The sequence below is a fragment of the Engystomops pustulosus genome, chromosome 4 (assembly GCF_040894005.1).
Source record: "Engystomops pustulosus chromosome 4, aEngPut4.maternal, whole genome shotgun sequence".
Classification (NCBI taxonomy): Eukaryota; Metazoa; Chordata; class Amphibia; order Anura; family Leptodactylidae; genus Engystomops; species Engystomops pustulosus.
Genome location: NC_092414.1, coordinates 134,338,484 through 134,355,191, shown reverse-complemented (window position 1 = coordinate 134,355,191; position 16,708 = coordinate 134,338,484). Strand labels below are relative to the sequence as shown.

Below are 16,708 nucleotides of genomic sequence, written 5' to 3'. Positions count from 1 at the left end.
AACTGACATCACCATTTCACCCACAGAATGCTGATCTTCAGGCCAGGGTGAAAGCTCTGGAGAGCTGTGAATGTCGCCGACCCACATGTCTGTGGGAAGGAAAAGAGTATCAGGACAGTGAAACCTGGAAGAAAGACTTGTGTAACATCTGCGTGTGCACTGAAGGTTCAGTGAAATGCTCACTACGTACAGACTGGCCTCAGTGTCTGAGTAAGTGCCTTCACTCCTATTGTTCCATATGACTGTTTGTACTTTGTAGTGTAGTATTATATTTGTATATGTCTCTTATGACTTGTAAAGCGCTACGGAATATGATGGTGCTATATAAATAAGGATTATTAAGATTAATTATCATCTCTTTCTCATAAAGTTTTCTTTTGAAATACAACTGCGTGGTCCTGTAGCTTTTCTAAACATATGATAACCAATATAGAGGTTAGATAAAGAACTTCCTAGCAAATTCCGATCACTATTGAAGTGCATAAGACAATGAGGCACATTTATCACATGTTGGCTCTAAGGGCGATGGGGTATGATTTTGTCCCTGTTCTCCCGGCACAGGACAGTTGTATTATGAGGTTTTGGCTATAGGCAGTGTGCAGTCATGGGGCAGGAACGTCCTGTGCCTGCCCACTCAGCCACTGGCTGCAACTCCCTTCACACTCCTTCACACCAATTTGGAATGCGGATGGCTTATGGGAGAAATAGGTACAATTCCTGGCTGTATGTTGGGGATTGCCCCTATACTGGCAGATAGAGGCTTAGTTTTTGCCTCCATCTGCACAGTATATGTCCCATTGAACAGGAAACAAAAAATGAAGTAGAGTCGTAGACCGAACTATTTCATCCTGCTTCCTTCTGAAGAGCAATGTATGCTCTAAGTGGAGGCTATAATAGCCAATGCGAGACAGATGCCACGGTATAGCCTACATCCTCGGTCTCCAGTAAATGTGGGCACCCAGGCTAACACCAAAGAGTACGCAAGGTATCTTAATGGATTCAAGAGGAATGGGAAGGTGTGGGCAGATCTGGATGTGTCAATGTAACTAACACGGACTTCAGGTCCAAGAAATCTTCCTATTTGGGGGGAACCTGAATTTATCACTCCTTTTTTCTACCATATTGGTGTTCCCGGGATACTGATATGATTGAAAGCTATGACAGAGAAGGGAGCAAGAAGTTACTGCTTAAATTGCCATGTTGGCACTTTGTGATTAATAAGTGGGTTTTGCTTGTAGTTTCGGCACTCGGTGTCTAAAACGTTTGCCATCACTGTTATATGGGAACATTGCCAGCAGCATATCACTTCCTGTTGCCAATGTTTGCTCCTCCTCTGGTTTACATAAGAAGAGAAGCTGAACAGGAGGATGTATCCTATTATATAAGCATACAGTGGGATACGCTGCTGCCCTCTGTTATAAGTATGCGTCCAGTTGTATATTTACAATCAAGGGCATAAATGAGAAGTGAAATTAGCCTAACTGCAACTTCATGCAATGATTTAGAAAATACATAGAAAAAGAAAATAAAAGGGAAACACAAGGCTTTAACCATGTAAATTTACAGAATTACGCAAACCGGATGTGATGGTGTTTTTTTTTATTTTTTGCTAATTTAAATTTACTTGTTATGATTTCTTTGTTGCACATGAAATACATTTAGGCTTCAAGCTGTCACATTTGTGACCATGAATAAAAGAATATATGAGCAGCCGGAACCAAAACGGTCCTTTGACCGATTGATCACATAGTTACTGGTGTCTCCTGGTTTCTCTGGTTACCTCTGATTTAATATGTGCCCCTTCGCGAGAATTTCTACAATATATGTATGAGTCCAGAGCAAAGATCATGTTAGTGAACCACACAGCTTTTGTGAAACATTAGTAGAAAGAGAAGAATTCAACATATAATTTATTTTACTTATTGGTTGTGATGCTCCGTGATGTTCGATTCTCCTACATATTCAGTGTACAATGTCCATTGAAACAAATTCATCTTCTCTGGTTGTTACCAGGGTCAGAGTGTGTGACTGGAGCCCTGTGGCTTCCACCGCATCTGTCATTGTAATAGGGGCATTGTGGTTTGCATGGTTATAGGACCCCATGGCACATTTATAAATACTTGTGAGTTATACTGTAGGATAGTTTTACACAGTAAAGTACATAGTATAGTATTATATTTATTGTACAAAAAACTGTTGATTTACAAGGATGGCTAAATTGGAAATATATTATACCTGGAAAACTCTTTAAAAGCGGTGTCCTACGAAAGAAAATTCTCAAATCTCAACCCCCTAGTGATGTTTACACAATAAAGATAATTTTTAACCCTTTACAATTTTACAGTTAAATTGTTGTATTAGCTTCTATCACTCCCTAGGCTGGTCAGTGTAAAATGTGGTTAGATTATCAGGGTACAGGTTTATATACACTTTCATCTGGCTTCTGAACATTGTACTAATATCTGACACATAGAGATGAGACAGATGAGAGATAATGAGATGCATGCGATGCCTATTACACACTGTCACTGCTACATATCTGTTCTCACATATATGTGCCTGCCCCCCCCCCTCCCCCTGGACAACTTATCTGCCAGTAGCTTGCAGATACCCTCTTTGTTGAGTGTGTCAATGACTGCCATCTGGACATCTGTCAAGTCAGCTGTCTTCCCCATGACTGTGTTGCCAATGACCTTTTAAAATGCTTAGGAAGCCTTTGCGGGTGTTTTGGGTTAATTATTCTAATTTTCTGAGACAATGACTTTTAGGTTTTCCTTGGCTGTAAGCGATAATCATGAACATAAATAAACATTTGGAAATGTTCACTGCGATGGCTCTGTATAATATTATTGAATTAAATTACTGAAAAGAAGAACTTTTTGCTGATATTCTAACTTATCAAGAATCACTTGTATGTATATGTTGCACTCTACGCCTGAGAAAGCTGTGATGTGGAGGTCTCTCATGACCTGTAAAACACCCACAGATTCCATCTCTAACTAGCACGGTGACAAAGATCTCTAGCATTGGAAACAGTTAAACTAGATTAGACAGTTATGGTTGCTTTTTGTAAACTTTGTTTTATATGTAAACAGGATTTTGTGTTACTGCAGCTGACCTCCATTTATTTAAATGGAGTAGTACTGTAAAACCAAACAACATAAACTACATAAACTGTTATGGGGTTCACAGGGCTTGCATTGCTGCATGTGTGTACTGCAGTCTTATAGAGTACACTGGTATTTGCAATAAAACAAGATTGTATATATATTAATATTTATAATTGTTTTATATTAATATATTGTTGACATTGTACAAATTAGAACTTGGGATGTTTTACAGTTCAATCATGTTAAGACTCATAATAACCACATCCAGATTATGTAAGTGCAGTCTATGTATATGGTAGTAATGATGCCCAGCATGTGGACTTTCACATAACATATCAGGTTTCCCTTTACATATCCTGTTGCAGCGTGCTCTTATGAGGGGAGGACTTACAATAACAAGGAGACGTTTTCTGTCGGGTCCTGCACTTCATGTGTCTGCCAGGTGAGTAATGCTTTGCCCATTTCCATGATTTGTTTTCTCTTTGTCTACAGTTACAGTATATGCATAAAGTTATCAGTTTTTGGACCAATGCTTGTTGGCGTATTACCATGACAGGTCCATTAGATAATAAATAGGCACATCAGACTTTTGTTCCTTTTTCTTAGTCTTCAAAATAACCTTTGGTTTCTTGTGACATGTCACATACAGTGAATATTTAAATTCCCTTAAAACAGGGGCACCTTTACTTTCAGAGGTCTCCGATTAGAAATGTATGAATAAATAACTACCACTTGAAAGGGTATTCTCACCTGGGCATTCTCATTAAATTTAATTCATTAATTAATTGCATGTTGTTTAAAAAACAACATGCATAGTCGAGTATAAGCCGAGACCCCTAATTGTACCACCAAAAACTGGGAAAACATATTGACTCGAGTATAAGCTGAGGGTGTGGTTTACAGCTAGCCAGTCCCCATGTAGAATACAGTCAGCCAGACCCCTGTAGTATACAGCGAGCCCCCTGTAGTATACAGCGAGCCCCAAGTAGTATACAGCCAGCCCCCATGTAATATACAGCCAGCCCCAATGTAGTATACAGCCAGCCCCCATGTAGTATACAGCCAGCCCCCTGGCAAAAAAAAAAAGTTAATACTCACCCTCCGGTGTCCGGATTGTTGGCGTGGGTCCCGACCTTCGGCGCGGGTCTCAGCGGATCCTTTTCTCTCTTTTCTCTTCTTTCTTCTTTTGCCGGCAGAGTCGCATGCATGCGATCTGCCAGTGGGCACACACTATGATGCGGCGGTGTGTGGGACCCGCGCCGAAGATCGGGAGCCTCGCCCTTAAGATCGGGACACCGAAGGGTGAGTATTAAGTTTTTTTATTTTTTACTTGACTTGTGCATAAAAAACTTGTGCTGAAAAACTTGGCTTATAAAGGAGTATATACAGTATGTAAAGATAATTTCCCATAAATGTAGCCACACTCTTCCAGCAGTGGCCAGACATGTGCTATTCCTTCCTGCCTGACCACCTCCATTCAGCGTTCATTACCACAAGACAGTTGTGGGACATGCAGTAACTCCTGCTCATTTCATATGCAAAAACAATTTGGGGGAGATTTATCAGTGCTTCTGCTCCAGTTTTCTGGCATATAAGCATAAAATAAGTGTAATATCACGCAGAGCGGTGGCTTTTCATGTACATAATGCAGAACACCAGATGCTTGTGACCCATCACATGCGTTTCAATGGAAACGCAAATGTGAACAGGCAGAGCCATGGCCATGAACTAGAGGCTGCATTTACACTTTGCGTTTTCATTGCAGTTTTGAAACACATTTAAAGCTCATCATGCAAAACGTATCCTATGAAAGTATACACTCACCGGCCACTTTATTAGGTACACCAAGCTAGTAACGGGTTGGACCCCCTTTTGCCTTCAGAACTGCCTCAATTCTTCGTGGCATAGATTCAACAAGGTGCTGGAAGCTCCTCAGAGATTTTGGTCCATATTGACATGATGGCATCACACAGTTGCCGCAGATTTGTCGGCTGCACATCCATGATGCGAATCTCCCGTTCCACCACATCCCAAAGATGCTCTATTGGATTGAGATCTGGTGACTGTGGAGGCCATTTGAGTACAGTGAACTCATTGTCATGTTCAAGAAACCAGTCTGAGATGATTCCAGCTTTATGACATGGCGCATTATCCTGCTGAAAGTAGCCATCAGATGTTGGGTACATTGTGGCCATAAAGGGATGGACATGGTCAGCAACAATACTCAGGTAGGCTGTGGCGTTGCAACGATGCTCAATTGGTACCAAGGGGCCCAAAGAGTGCCAAGAAAATATTCCCCACACCATGACACCACCACCACCAGCCTGAACCGTTGATACAATTTCACGTTGTTGAAATCAAGACTCATCAGACCAGGCAACGTTTTTCCAATCTTCTACTGTCCAATTTCGATGAGCTTCTGCAAATTGTAGCCTCAGTTTCCTGTTCTTAGCTGAAAGGAGTGACACCCGGTGTGGTCTTCTGCTGCTGTAGCCCATCTGCCTCAAAGTTCGACGTACTGTGCGTTCAGAGATGCTCTTCTGCCTACCTTGGTTGTAACGGGTGGCGATTTGAGTCACTGTTGCCTTTCTATCAGCTCGAACCAATCTGCCCATTCTCCTCTGACCTCTGGCATCAACAAGGCATTTCTGCCCACAGAACTGCCGCTCACTGGATGTTTTTTCTTTTTTGGACCATTCTCTGTAAATCCTAGAGATGGTTGTGTGTGAAAATCCCAGTAGATCAGCAATTTCTGAAATACTCAGACCAGCCCTTCTGGCACCAACAACCATGCCACGTTCAAAGGCACTCAAATCACCTTTCTTCCCCATACTGATGCTCGGTTTGAACTGCAGGAGATTGTCTTGACCATGTCTACATGCCTAAATGCATGGACTTGCCGCCATGTGATTGACTGATTAGAAATTAAGTGTTAACGAGCAGTTGGACAGGTGTACCTAATAAAGTGGCTGGTGAGTGTATGTGTCTTCACACATTCTGGTTGTGCTGCTTGTTAACATCGGGCTAAGACCCTCCCGGTTCCGATTGACTTGCGCCTCACACACTTGACCTGCTCACACTCTTGTACTTGTTTCTGTCTGCAAACAATGGTCTGTTTTAGTGTACTGTATATCATCAGTTTGGAATCTGTTACCAAGCCAAATGCCCGCAAAAACTATCCTTGCCATCTGTATGTCATGCGTTTTTTGAGGATTGGCTCACCCTCTCCTGTGCTCCGGTTCAGCATGGTGCCGTCCTCCATGCGCCAGTCTTTTTATACAGAGCCTCAGCAGTGATGCAGCGTTGACAGCAGAAGCTGATGACACTGTTGACGTGTGGCAATGTGCTGGTGAGGGTGAGTATATGGTTATTTTTATACCTCCCCTGAGATTTATACAAAAACTCCTTATCCCAGACAACCTGGTTAAAATTCAAGAATAACCGCAACTCTTTGGAACAACAATGGAGTCTCCATAGTTTATGAGCACAGCTTGTGCCTGTGAAGCATGTATGCAATATGCTCAAATCCTTTTTTGACTAAATTGTAAATGTTAGTCTCTGTTTATTTTTAACTGCTAGCAACACTGCTATTTTTATTGTGTGATGCAAGGTAGAATAGTTTTCCCTAGTACATCTGTTTCTTATAATGCTCTTGTGTTAAATTATGTTACATAATTGGCAATATCATCTAAAGAGCAATAGCCCACAATTAAAGCGGGTTCTATGTGACTTATGACTCCATAACTATTCACAACTTCTAGGATGAATCTATTTGATTCCTTAAAATGTTTAAAAATAGACAAATTATTTGTGGGTTTTTTTGGATGAATAATAAATACCTTTTAAAAAGAAACATACAAACACACGCAAGGCACAAGCATAATGAATAACAAACATGTTTTTACATTCCCTTTTCAAATTTGTTTTGGATGCTTTTTTGGGAGGGGAATGAAAATGCTATCCTAACAGATTCTTTAGTCTGACTTTTGAATTCTTGAAAGCAATTGTATGTAAATATTGCCTTAGGTTTATAAAAATAAAAAGATAATAAATTGCTTACATTCACAGATCTCAAGCCATAACTATGCCCTCCTTTATGATGTGGGTATAATAGTATGCAGTCCAGGCAATGTTTTGAGAGTTAAATGACCTAAACTCCAGAATGATGCATTGCAGCTGCTAATCTTATTTTGCTGACAGGGTGCTTTTACATGTTTAGTTTTTCAGATGCAGTTTTCAAAGCCAAAAGCAGGCGTGGATTATAATGGTTAAGAATTAGAGATGAGCGAGCACTAAAATGCTTGGGTACTCGTTATTCGAGACGAACTTTTCCCGATGCTCGAGTGCTTGTCTCGAATAACGAGCCCCATTGAAGTCAATGGGAGACTCGAGCATTTTTCAAGGGGACCAAGGCTCTGCACAGGGAAGCTTGGCCAAACACCTGGGAACCTCAGAAAAGGATGGAAACACCACGGAAATGGACAGGAAACAGCAGGGGCAGCATGCATGGATGCCTCTGAGGCTGCTTAATCGCACCATTATGCCAAAACTATGGGCAACAGCATGGCCATGACAGAGTGACAGAATGAAGCTAGATAGCATCTAAAACATGCAATAATTGACCCTGACACTATAGGGGACTTCATGCAGAGGCAGCGGCAGCAGCGGCAGGCTAGAGAGTGGCATGGCGACATACCCTAAATGGACTCAGGCTTCAAACCAATGGGTGGCAGAGAGGAACCAAAGGAGGTGAGCAAGAAGCGCTCAAATAATATCGGTACATGATAAAAGTTTGCCAGTATATTTTGTGGATTACACAGCAGGGTGGCGACAAAGTTAACATGGAAGCCATGAAAACAACCCAAAATTCTGCCTGACACAGCTCGTTTGATAAGGGGACCATGTATGGAGGCAGTGAACTAGTAGTAGATTAAAGGTGCTGCAGTTAAAACTATGTTAGTTGGATCTTGGCATGGAGCTGGCTCTCCGCTGCCAGGCGAGCTTTCGCCAATCCAAGCCCCTGTCTCTAGGCTACTCCCCAAACAGCACTTCTAAGAACCTTTTGTATAAGATCAAGTGTAATAGCGTTCTTATAATTTTAGGATATGGCGGGTGAGGGGAATGGAAACAGATGCGCAAGAAGCGCTGAAATAATATTGGTAAATGATAAAAGTTTGCCAGTATATTTTGTGGATTACACAGCAGGGTGGCGACAAAGTTAACAAGTTTGTTGTGGAAGCCATGAAAACAACCCAAAATTCTGCCTGACACAGCTTGTTTGATAAGGGGACCATGTATGCCTACAGTTCATGCCAGTCGCTGCTCTGGCTGCCAGTCTCCTTTCGAATACAGTTTAAAATAATAACCCTCATCCATAAAGCTCTGTATAATGCTGTACCCCCCTACCTCTCCTCTCTTATCTCAGTCTATCGCCCAACCCGTGCTCTTAGATCCGCCAGTGATCTTAGATCAACCTCTACCCTAGTGCGGACCTCCCACTCGCGTCTCCAAGACTTCTCTAGAGCTGCACCAATTCTATGGAATGCTCTGCCCCGGACTATCAGACTAATACCTAACCTCCAAAGTTTCAAACGTGCTCTTAAAACCCATTTCTTTAGGCAAGCCTATAACACTCATTAACTGCATGAAGTTTTAACTCTTCTACTAACCCGTCCTGTGTCGTCCTCCCATCTGTTATCCAGCAACCAACAGGCACCAGACTTCTATGCAGTCCCATTCACCCTGGACCTGGTGACGGCTGAGTGGTTCAAGCGACAGCAATTCCATTTATGATATTTTGTTCTATTCCCTAAGAAGAATGGCTTGACCATTAAAAATTCTTTTACCTCGTGTTACCCCATCATCTTCATAAACCGTAAGCTCTGGCGAGCAGGGACCTCACTCCTGTTGTTCCATACAAATGTTGTGCTCTGTTACATTACATTTGTATTTGTTTCCTATGATTTGGAAAGCGCTACGGAATATGATGGCGCTATATAAATAAAGATTATTATTATTATTATTATGGAGGCAGTGAACTAGTAGTAGATTAAAGGTGCTGCACTTAAAACTATGTTAGTTGGATCTTGGGATGGAGCTGGCGCTCCGCTTCCAGGCGAGCTTTCGCCAATCCAAGCCCCTGTCTCTAGGCTACTCCCCAAACAGCACTTCTAAGAACCTTTTGTATAAGATCAAGTGTAGTAGCGTTCTTATAAGTTTGGGATATGGCGAGAGAGGGGAATGTAAACAGATGCGCAAGAAGCGCTGAAATAATATTGGTAAATGATAAAAGTTTGCCAGTATATTTTGTGGATAACACAGCTGGGTGGCGACAAAGTTAACAACATGTGGAATCCATGAAAACAACCCAAATTTTGCCTGACACACCTCGTTTGATAAAGGGACGATGTATGGAGGCAGCTATATGGACGACTTTTGGAGGTAGCAATGGAGACAACGTGTGGAGGCTGCTATGGAGACAATTTAATTTGGATAGTGACGGTATGTGGCAGTCCAAAAAAGTTTTCAAACCAGAGGAGCAGGTAGGTGGCCCTCCAGAAAAATGGAATAGATTGAGTGCCTGTATGTGGCAGTCCAAAAAAGTTTTCAAACCAGAGGAGCAGGTAGGTGGCCCTCCAGAAAAATGGAATAGATTGAGTGCCTGTATGTGGCAGTCCAAAAAAGTTTTTAAACCAGAGGAGCAGGTAGGTGGCCCTCCAGAAAAATGGAATAGATTGAGTGCCTGTATGTGGCAGTCCAAAAAAGTTTTCAAACCAGAGGAGCAGGTAGGTGGCCCTCCAGAAAAATGAAATAGATTGAGTGCCTGTATGTGGCAGTCCAAAAAAGTTTTCAAACCAGAGGAGCAGGTAGGTGGCCCTCCAGAAAAATAAAATAGATTGAGTGCCTGTATGTGGCAGTCCAAAAAAGTTTTCAAACCAGAGGAGCAGGTAGGTGGCCATCCAGAAAAATGAAATAGTTTGAGTGCCTGTATGTGGCACTCCCAAAAATTGTTTAAAACAGAGGACCGGGTCGGTGGCCCTCCAGAAAAATTAAATGCATAAAGTACTATAGCTAGAGCCAGTGGGCCCTGTCAAAAAATAGCCAGTTTCCTCTGCTTTACTGTACAAAGAGGAGGAGAAGGAGGAAAATGAGGAGGAGGAGGAGTGGATAAATTATTCAGGTTGAGCTTCCTTCACCTGGTGGAGATTGGAAATTATGAGAAATCCAGGCTTTATTCATCTTAATAAGCGTCAGCCTGTCAGCGCTGTCAGTCGACAGGCGTGTACGCTTATCGGTGATGATGCCACCAGCTGCACTGAAAACCCGCTCGGACAAGGCGCTAGCGGCAGGGCAGGCAAGAACCTCCAAGGCGTACAGCGCCAGTTCGTGCCACATGTCCAGCTTTGAAACCCAGTAGTTGTAGGGAGCTGTGTGATCATTTAGGACGATGGTATGGTCAGCTACGTACTCCCTCACCATCTTTCTGTAAAGATCAGCCCTACTCTGCCGAGACTGGGGACAGGTGACAGTGTCTTGCTTGGGTGACATAAAGCTGGCAAAAGCCTTGTAAAGCGTACCCTTGCCAGTGCTGGACAAGCTGCCTGCTCGCCTACTCTCCCTCGCTACTTGTCCCGCAGAACTACGCACTCTGCCGCTAGCGCTGTCAGAAGGGAAATACTGTTTCAGCTTGTGCACCAGGGCCTGCTGGTATTCATGCATTCTCACACTCCTTTCCTCTCGAGGGATGAGAGTGGAAAGATTTTGCTTGTACCGTGGGTCCAGGAGAGTGAACACCCAGTAATCGGTGCTGGAATAAATTCTTTGAATGCGAGGGTCACGGGATAGGCAGCCTAGTATGAAATCTGCCATATGCGCCAGAGTACCAACGCGTAAGAATTCACTCCCCTCACTGGCCTGACTGTCCATTTCCTCCTCCTCCAACTCCTCCAACTCCTCTTCTTCTGCCCATACACGCTGAACAGTGAAGGACTCAACAATGGTCCCCTCTTGTGTCTCGCCAACATTCTCCTCCTCTTCCTCCTCATCCTCCTCCACCTCCACCTCCTCCGATATGCGCTGGGAAACAGACCTAAGGGGGCTTTGGCTATCAACAAGGGAATCTTCTTCCCCCGTCTCTTGTGACGAGCGCAAAGCTTCCGACTTCATGCTGATCAGAGAGTTTTTCAACAGGCCAAGCAGCGGGATGGTGAGGCTGATGATGGCGGCATCGCCACTGACCATCTGTGTTGACTCCTCAAAGTTACTCAGCACCTGACAGATATCAGACATCCACGTCCACTCCTCATTGTAGACTTGAGGAAGCTGACTGACCTGACTACCAGTTCTGGTGGAAGTTGACATCTGGCAGTCTACAATCGCTCGGCGCTGCTGGTAAACTCTGGATAACATGGTCAGTGTTGAATTCCACCTCGTGGGCACGTCGCACAACAGTCGGTGAGCGGGCAGTTGGAGGCGGCGCTGCGCTGCCCTGAGAGTGGCAGCATCTGTGCTGGACTTCCTGAAATGCGCACAGATGCGGCGCACCTTCGTGAGCAAATCAGACAGATTGGGGTATGTCTTGAGGAAACGCTGAACTATCAGATTTAACACATGGGCCAGGCATGGCACATGTGTCAGTCTGCCGAGTTGCAGAGCCGCCACCAGGTTACGGCCGTTGTCACACATAACCATGCCTGGCTTCAGGTTCAGCGGTGCCAGCCACAGATCAGTCTGCGCCGTGATGCCCTGTAATAGTTCTTGGGCGGTGTGCCTTTTATCGCCTAGGCTCAGCAGTTTGAGCACCGCCTGCTGTCGCTTAGCGAAGGCACTGCTGCTGTGCCTAGAGCTACCGACTGATGGCGCCATGCCCACGGATGGTAGTTCGGAGGAGGAGGTGGAGGAGGGGTGGGAGGAGGAGGAGGCATAGTAGGCCTGAAACACCTGGACCGAGGTAGGCCCCGCAATCCTCGGCGTCGGCAGTATATGACCAGCCGCAGGGTCAGACTCGGTCCCAGCCTCCACCAAGTTAACCCAATGTGCCGTCAGCGATATATAGTGGCCCTGCCCGGCAGCACTCATCCACGTGTCCGTGGTCAGGTGGACCTTGTCAGAAACGGCGTTGGTCAGGGTACGGATGATGTTGTCTGACACGTGCTGGTGCAGGGCTGGGACGGCACATCGGGAAAAGTAGTGGCGGCTGGGGACCAAATACCGAGGGGCGGCCGCCGCCATGAGGTTGCGAAAGGCCTCGGTCTCTACTAGCCTATAGGGCAGCATCTCCAGGCTAAGCAATCTAGAGATGTGGACATTAAGGGCTTGGGCGTGCGGGTGGGTTGCACTATATTTGCGTTTCCGCTCCAGCGTCTGGGGTATGGAGAGCTGAACGCTGGTGGATGCTGTGGAGGATCGTGGAGGCGACGATGGGGTTTTTGTGGCAGGGTCCTGGGCAGGGGGCTGACTATCAGCTGACACAGGGGAAGGAGCAGTGGTGTGCACGGCCGGAGGTGAACGGGCTTGTTGCCACTGAGTGGGGTGTTTAGCATTCATATGCCTGCGCATACTGGTGGTAGTTAAGCTATTAGTGGTGGAACCCCTGCTGATCCTGGTTTGGCAAATGTTGCACACCACAGTCCGTCGGTCATCCGGTGTTTCCTTAAAGAACCTCCAGATTTCTGAAAATCTAGCCCTCGCCGCAGGAGCCCTCGCCACGGGAGCTTCACTAGTTGACACATTTGGCGCTGATGCACCAGGTCTGGCCCTGCCTCTCCGTCTGGCCCCACCACTGCCTCTTCCAACCTGTTCTGGTCGAGGACTCTCCTCCGTCTCAGAAGCACTGTGTTCACCCGGCCTATCAACCCAGCTTGGGTCTGTCACCTCATCATCCTCCGATCCCTCAGTCTGCTCCCCCCTCGGACTTCCTGCCCTGACAACAACTTCCCCACTGTCTGACAACCGTGTCTCCTCATCGTCGGACACCTCTTTACACACTTCTTCCACTACGTCAAGAAGGTCATCATCACCCACAGACTGCGACTGGTGGAAAACCTGGGCATCGGAAAATTGCTCAGCAGCAACCGGACAAGTGGTTTGTGACTGTGGGAAGGGTCCAGAAAACAGTTCCTCAGAGTATGCCGGTTCAAATGGCAAATTTTGCTGGGAGGGGGCAGACTGGGGGGGAGGAGGCTGAGGTGCAGGAGCTGGAGGAGTGCCGATTTCGGTGACATGGGTGGACTGCGTGGAAGACTGACTGGTGGACAAATTGCTCGAAGCATTGTCGGCAATCCACGACATCACCTGTTCGCACTGTTCTGGCCTCAACAGTGCTCTACCACGAGTCCCAGTAACTTCAGACATGAACCTAGGGAGTGTAGCTCTGCGGCGTTCCCCTGCTCCCTCATAAGCAGGTGGTGTCTCACCCCGCCCAGGACCACGGCCTCTGACCCCTGCAGTAGTTGGACGCCCACGTCCCCGCCCTCGTCCTCTACCCCTAGCCCTCGGGTTAAACATTTTGAAAATGAGAGTTATAACTTTAATTTTTTTTTTACTTTTTTTTGTGTTTTTTTTTTTGTGTTTTTTAGTTTTTAAAACCAAACGATGCTATCCTATTGCTATGGCTATTTTCTAGCCAATTATGAAAGCACACTGCTATGCCAGATGAGATGACGCTGAGTTATTAAAAAAATAAACGTAAAATAAAAAAGGAAATGGCAGACTGTGCCTAATTGAAATCCAACCCCTAATAAATTTTCCCACTTCGGTCTTTGCGATGGATATGTGCGTCACTTAACGCAAAACACAGCGGTCGCAACTCTCACTACAAATTGCTCACAATTTGCTAGTAGATGCACTGCAGCAAGGACAGCCACCAGCAGATCAACCAGAAATCAAATATATATAACGCTACTGTAGGCGTAAGTAAGCCGTTTGGATTCTCCTATGGCTATTTTCTAGCCAAGTATGAAAGCACACTGATGAGATGATGAGATGACGCTGAGTTATTAAAAAAATAAACGTAAAATAAAAAAGGAAATGGCAGACTGTGCCTAATTGAAATCCAACCCCTAATAAATTTTCCCACTTCGGTCTTTTGCGATGGATATGTGCGTCACTAAACGCAAAACACAGCGGTCGCAACTCTCACTACAAATTGCTCACAATTTGCTAGTAGATGCACTGCAGCAAGGACAGCCACCAGCAGATCAACCAGAAATCAAATATATATAACGCTACTGTAGGCGTAAGTAAGCCGTTTGGATTCTCCTATGGCTATTTTCTAGCCAAGTATGAAAGCACACTGATGAGATGATGAGATGACGCTGAGTTATTAAAAAAATAAACGTAAAATAAAAAAGGAAATGGCAGACTGTGCCTAATTGAAATCCAACCCCTAATAAATTTTCCCACTTCGGTCTTTTGCGATGGATATGTGCGTCACTAAGCGCAAAACACAGCGGTCGCAACTCTCACTACAAATTGCTCACAATTTGCTAGTAGATGCACTGCAGCAAGGACAGCCACCAGCAGATCAACCAAAAATCAAATATATATAACGCTACTGTAGGCGTAAGTAAGCCGTTTGGATTCTCCTATGGCTATTTTCTAGCCAAGTATGAAAGCACACTGATGAGATGATGAGATGACGCTGAGTTATTAAAAAAATAAACGTAAAATAAAAAAGGAAATGGCAGACTGTGCCTAATTGAAATCCAACCCCTAATAAATTTTCCCACTTCGGTCTTTGCGATGGATATGTGCGTCACTAAGCGCAAAACACAGCGGTCGCAACTCTCACTACAAATTGCTCACAATTTGCTAGTAGATGCACTGCAGCAAGGACAGCCACCAGCAGATCAACCAGAAATCAAATATATATAACGCTACTGTAGGCGTAAGTAAGCCGTTTGGATTCTCCTATGGCTATTTTCTAGCCAAGTATGAAAGCACACTGATGAGATGATGAGATGATGCTGAGTTATGAAAAAATAAAAGTAAAATAAAAAGTAAATGGCAGACTGTGCCTAATTGAAATCAAACCCCTAATAAATTTTCCCACTTTGGTGTTTGAGGTGGATATGTGTGTCACTAAGAGCTAAACACAACGGTAGCAAGTCCCCCTGCAAATTCCTCACAATATGGTACTAGCTGCACTACTAGTGCCAGCAAGCCCAGCCACAAGCAAACAAAAAAAAAAAAGTATAACGTTATTGTAGCCCTGAGAAGGGCTGTTGGGTTCTTGTTGAATCACTCCTGCCTAACACTATTCTAATAGAACACCCTAACGCTTTCCCTGACCAGCAGCAGCTCTCTCCCTAGCGGCATCCAGACACAGAATGATCCGAGCAGCGCGGGCAGCGGCTAGTCTATCCCAGGGTCACCTGATCTGGCCAGCCAACCACTGCTATCGACGTGTAAGGGTACCACGTCATGCTGGGTGGAGTGCAGAGTCTCCTGGCTTGTGATTGGCTCTGTTTCTGGCCGCCAAAAAGCAAAACGGCGGGAGCTGCCATTTTCTCGAGCGGGCGAAGTATTCGTCCGAGCAACGAGCAGTTTCGAGTACGCTAATGCTCGAATAGAGATGAGCGAGCACTAAAATGCTCGGGTACTCGTTATTCGAGATGAACTTTTCCCGATGCTCGAGTGCTCGTCTCGAATAACGAGCCCCATTGAAGTCAATGGGAGACTCGAGCATTTTTCAAGGGGACCAAGGCTCTGCACAGGGAAGCTTGGCCAAACACCTGGGAACCTCAGAAAAGGATGGAAACACCACGGAAATGGACAGGAAACAGCAGGGGCAGCATGCATGGATGCCTCTGAGGCTGCTTAATCGCACCATTATGCAAAAATTATGGGCAACAGCATGGCCATGACAGAGTGACCGAATGAGGCTATATAGCATCTAAAACATGCAATAATTGACCCTGACACTATAGGGGACAGCATGCAGAGGCAGCGGCAGCAGTGGCAGGCTAGAGAGTCTCATGGCGACAAACCCTAAATGCACTCAGGTTTCACCAAAGGAGGTGAAATGATTTCCTTTGTGAACAAAAGGTTGACGGTATATTTAGTCGATAACACAGCATGGTGGCGACATAGTGACCAAGTTCCATAACGTATCTGGTGAAACACCCGAAAAATGCGCCTGACACAGCTCTTTTGATAAGGGGACGACATGTGGAGGCAGCCATGGAGACGACTTCCATGATTAAGAGCGACAGTATGGGGCATCCATATTGCACTGCTATGATTGGAACTTCAGGTCTCCAGCATGGCGGCGACAGATGGGCCGAGTTCCACTATGTATCTGGTGAAACACCTGAAAATTCTGCCTGACACAGCTCGTTTGATAAGGGGACGATGTATGGAGGCAGTGAACTAGTAGTAAATTAAAGGTGCTGCAGTTAAAACTATGTTAGTTGGATCTTGAGATGGAGCTGGCGCTCCGCTGCCAGGCGAGCTTTCGCCAATCCAAGCCCCTGTCTCTAGGCTACTCCCCAAACAGCACTTCTAAGAACCTTTTGTATAAGATCAAGTGTAGTAGCGTACTTATAAGTTCAGGATATGGCGGGTGAGGGGAATGTAAACAGATGCGCAAGAAGCGC

General features: G+C 45.1%; 1 protein-coding gene across 2 annotated transcripts in view; it reads left to right on the top strand.

The window, feature by feature from the left end:
• The window catches only part of KCP (kielin cysteine rich BMP regulator), a 97,187-nt gene that overhangs the window by 18,125 nt on the left and 62,354 nt on the right, over positions 1–16,708 (top strand). For both annotated transcript variants that reach the window (XM_072147546.1, XM_072147545.1), the window contains exons 5-6: positions 27–210; positions 3,476–3,552. In XM_072147546.1, the coding sequence (XP_072003647.1) occupies positions 27–210; positions 3,476–3,552 (261 nt within the window). The remainder of the gene's footprint in view (positions 1–26; positions 211–3,475; positions 3,553–16,708) is intronic.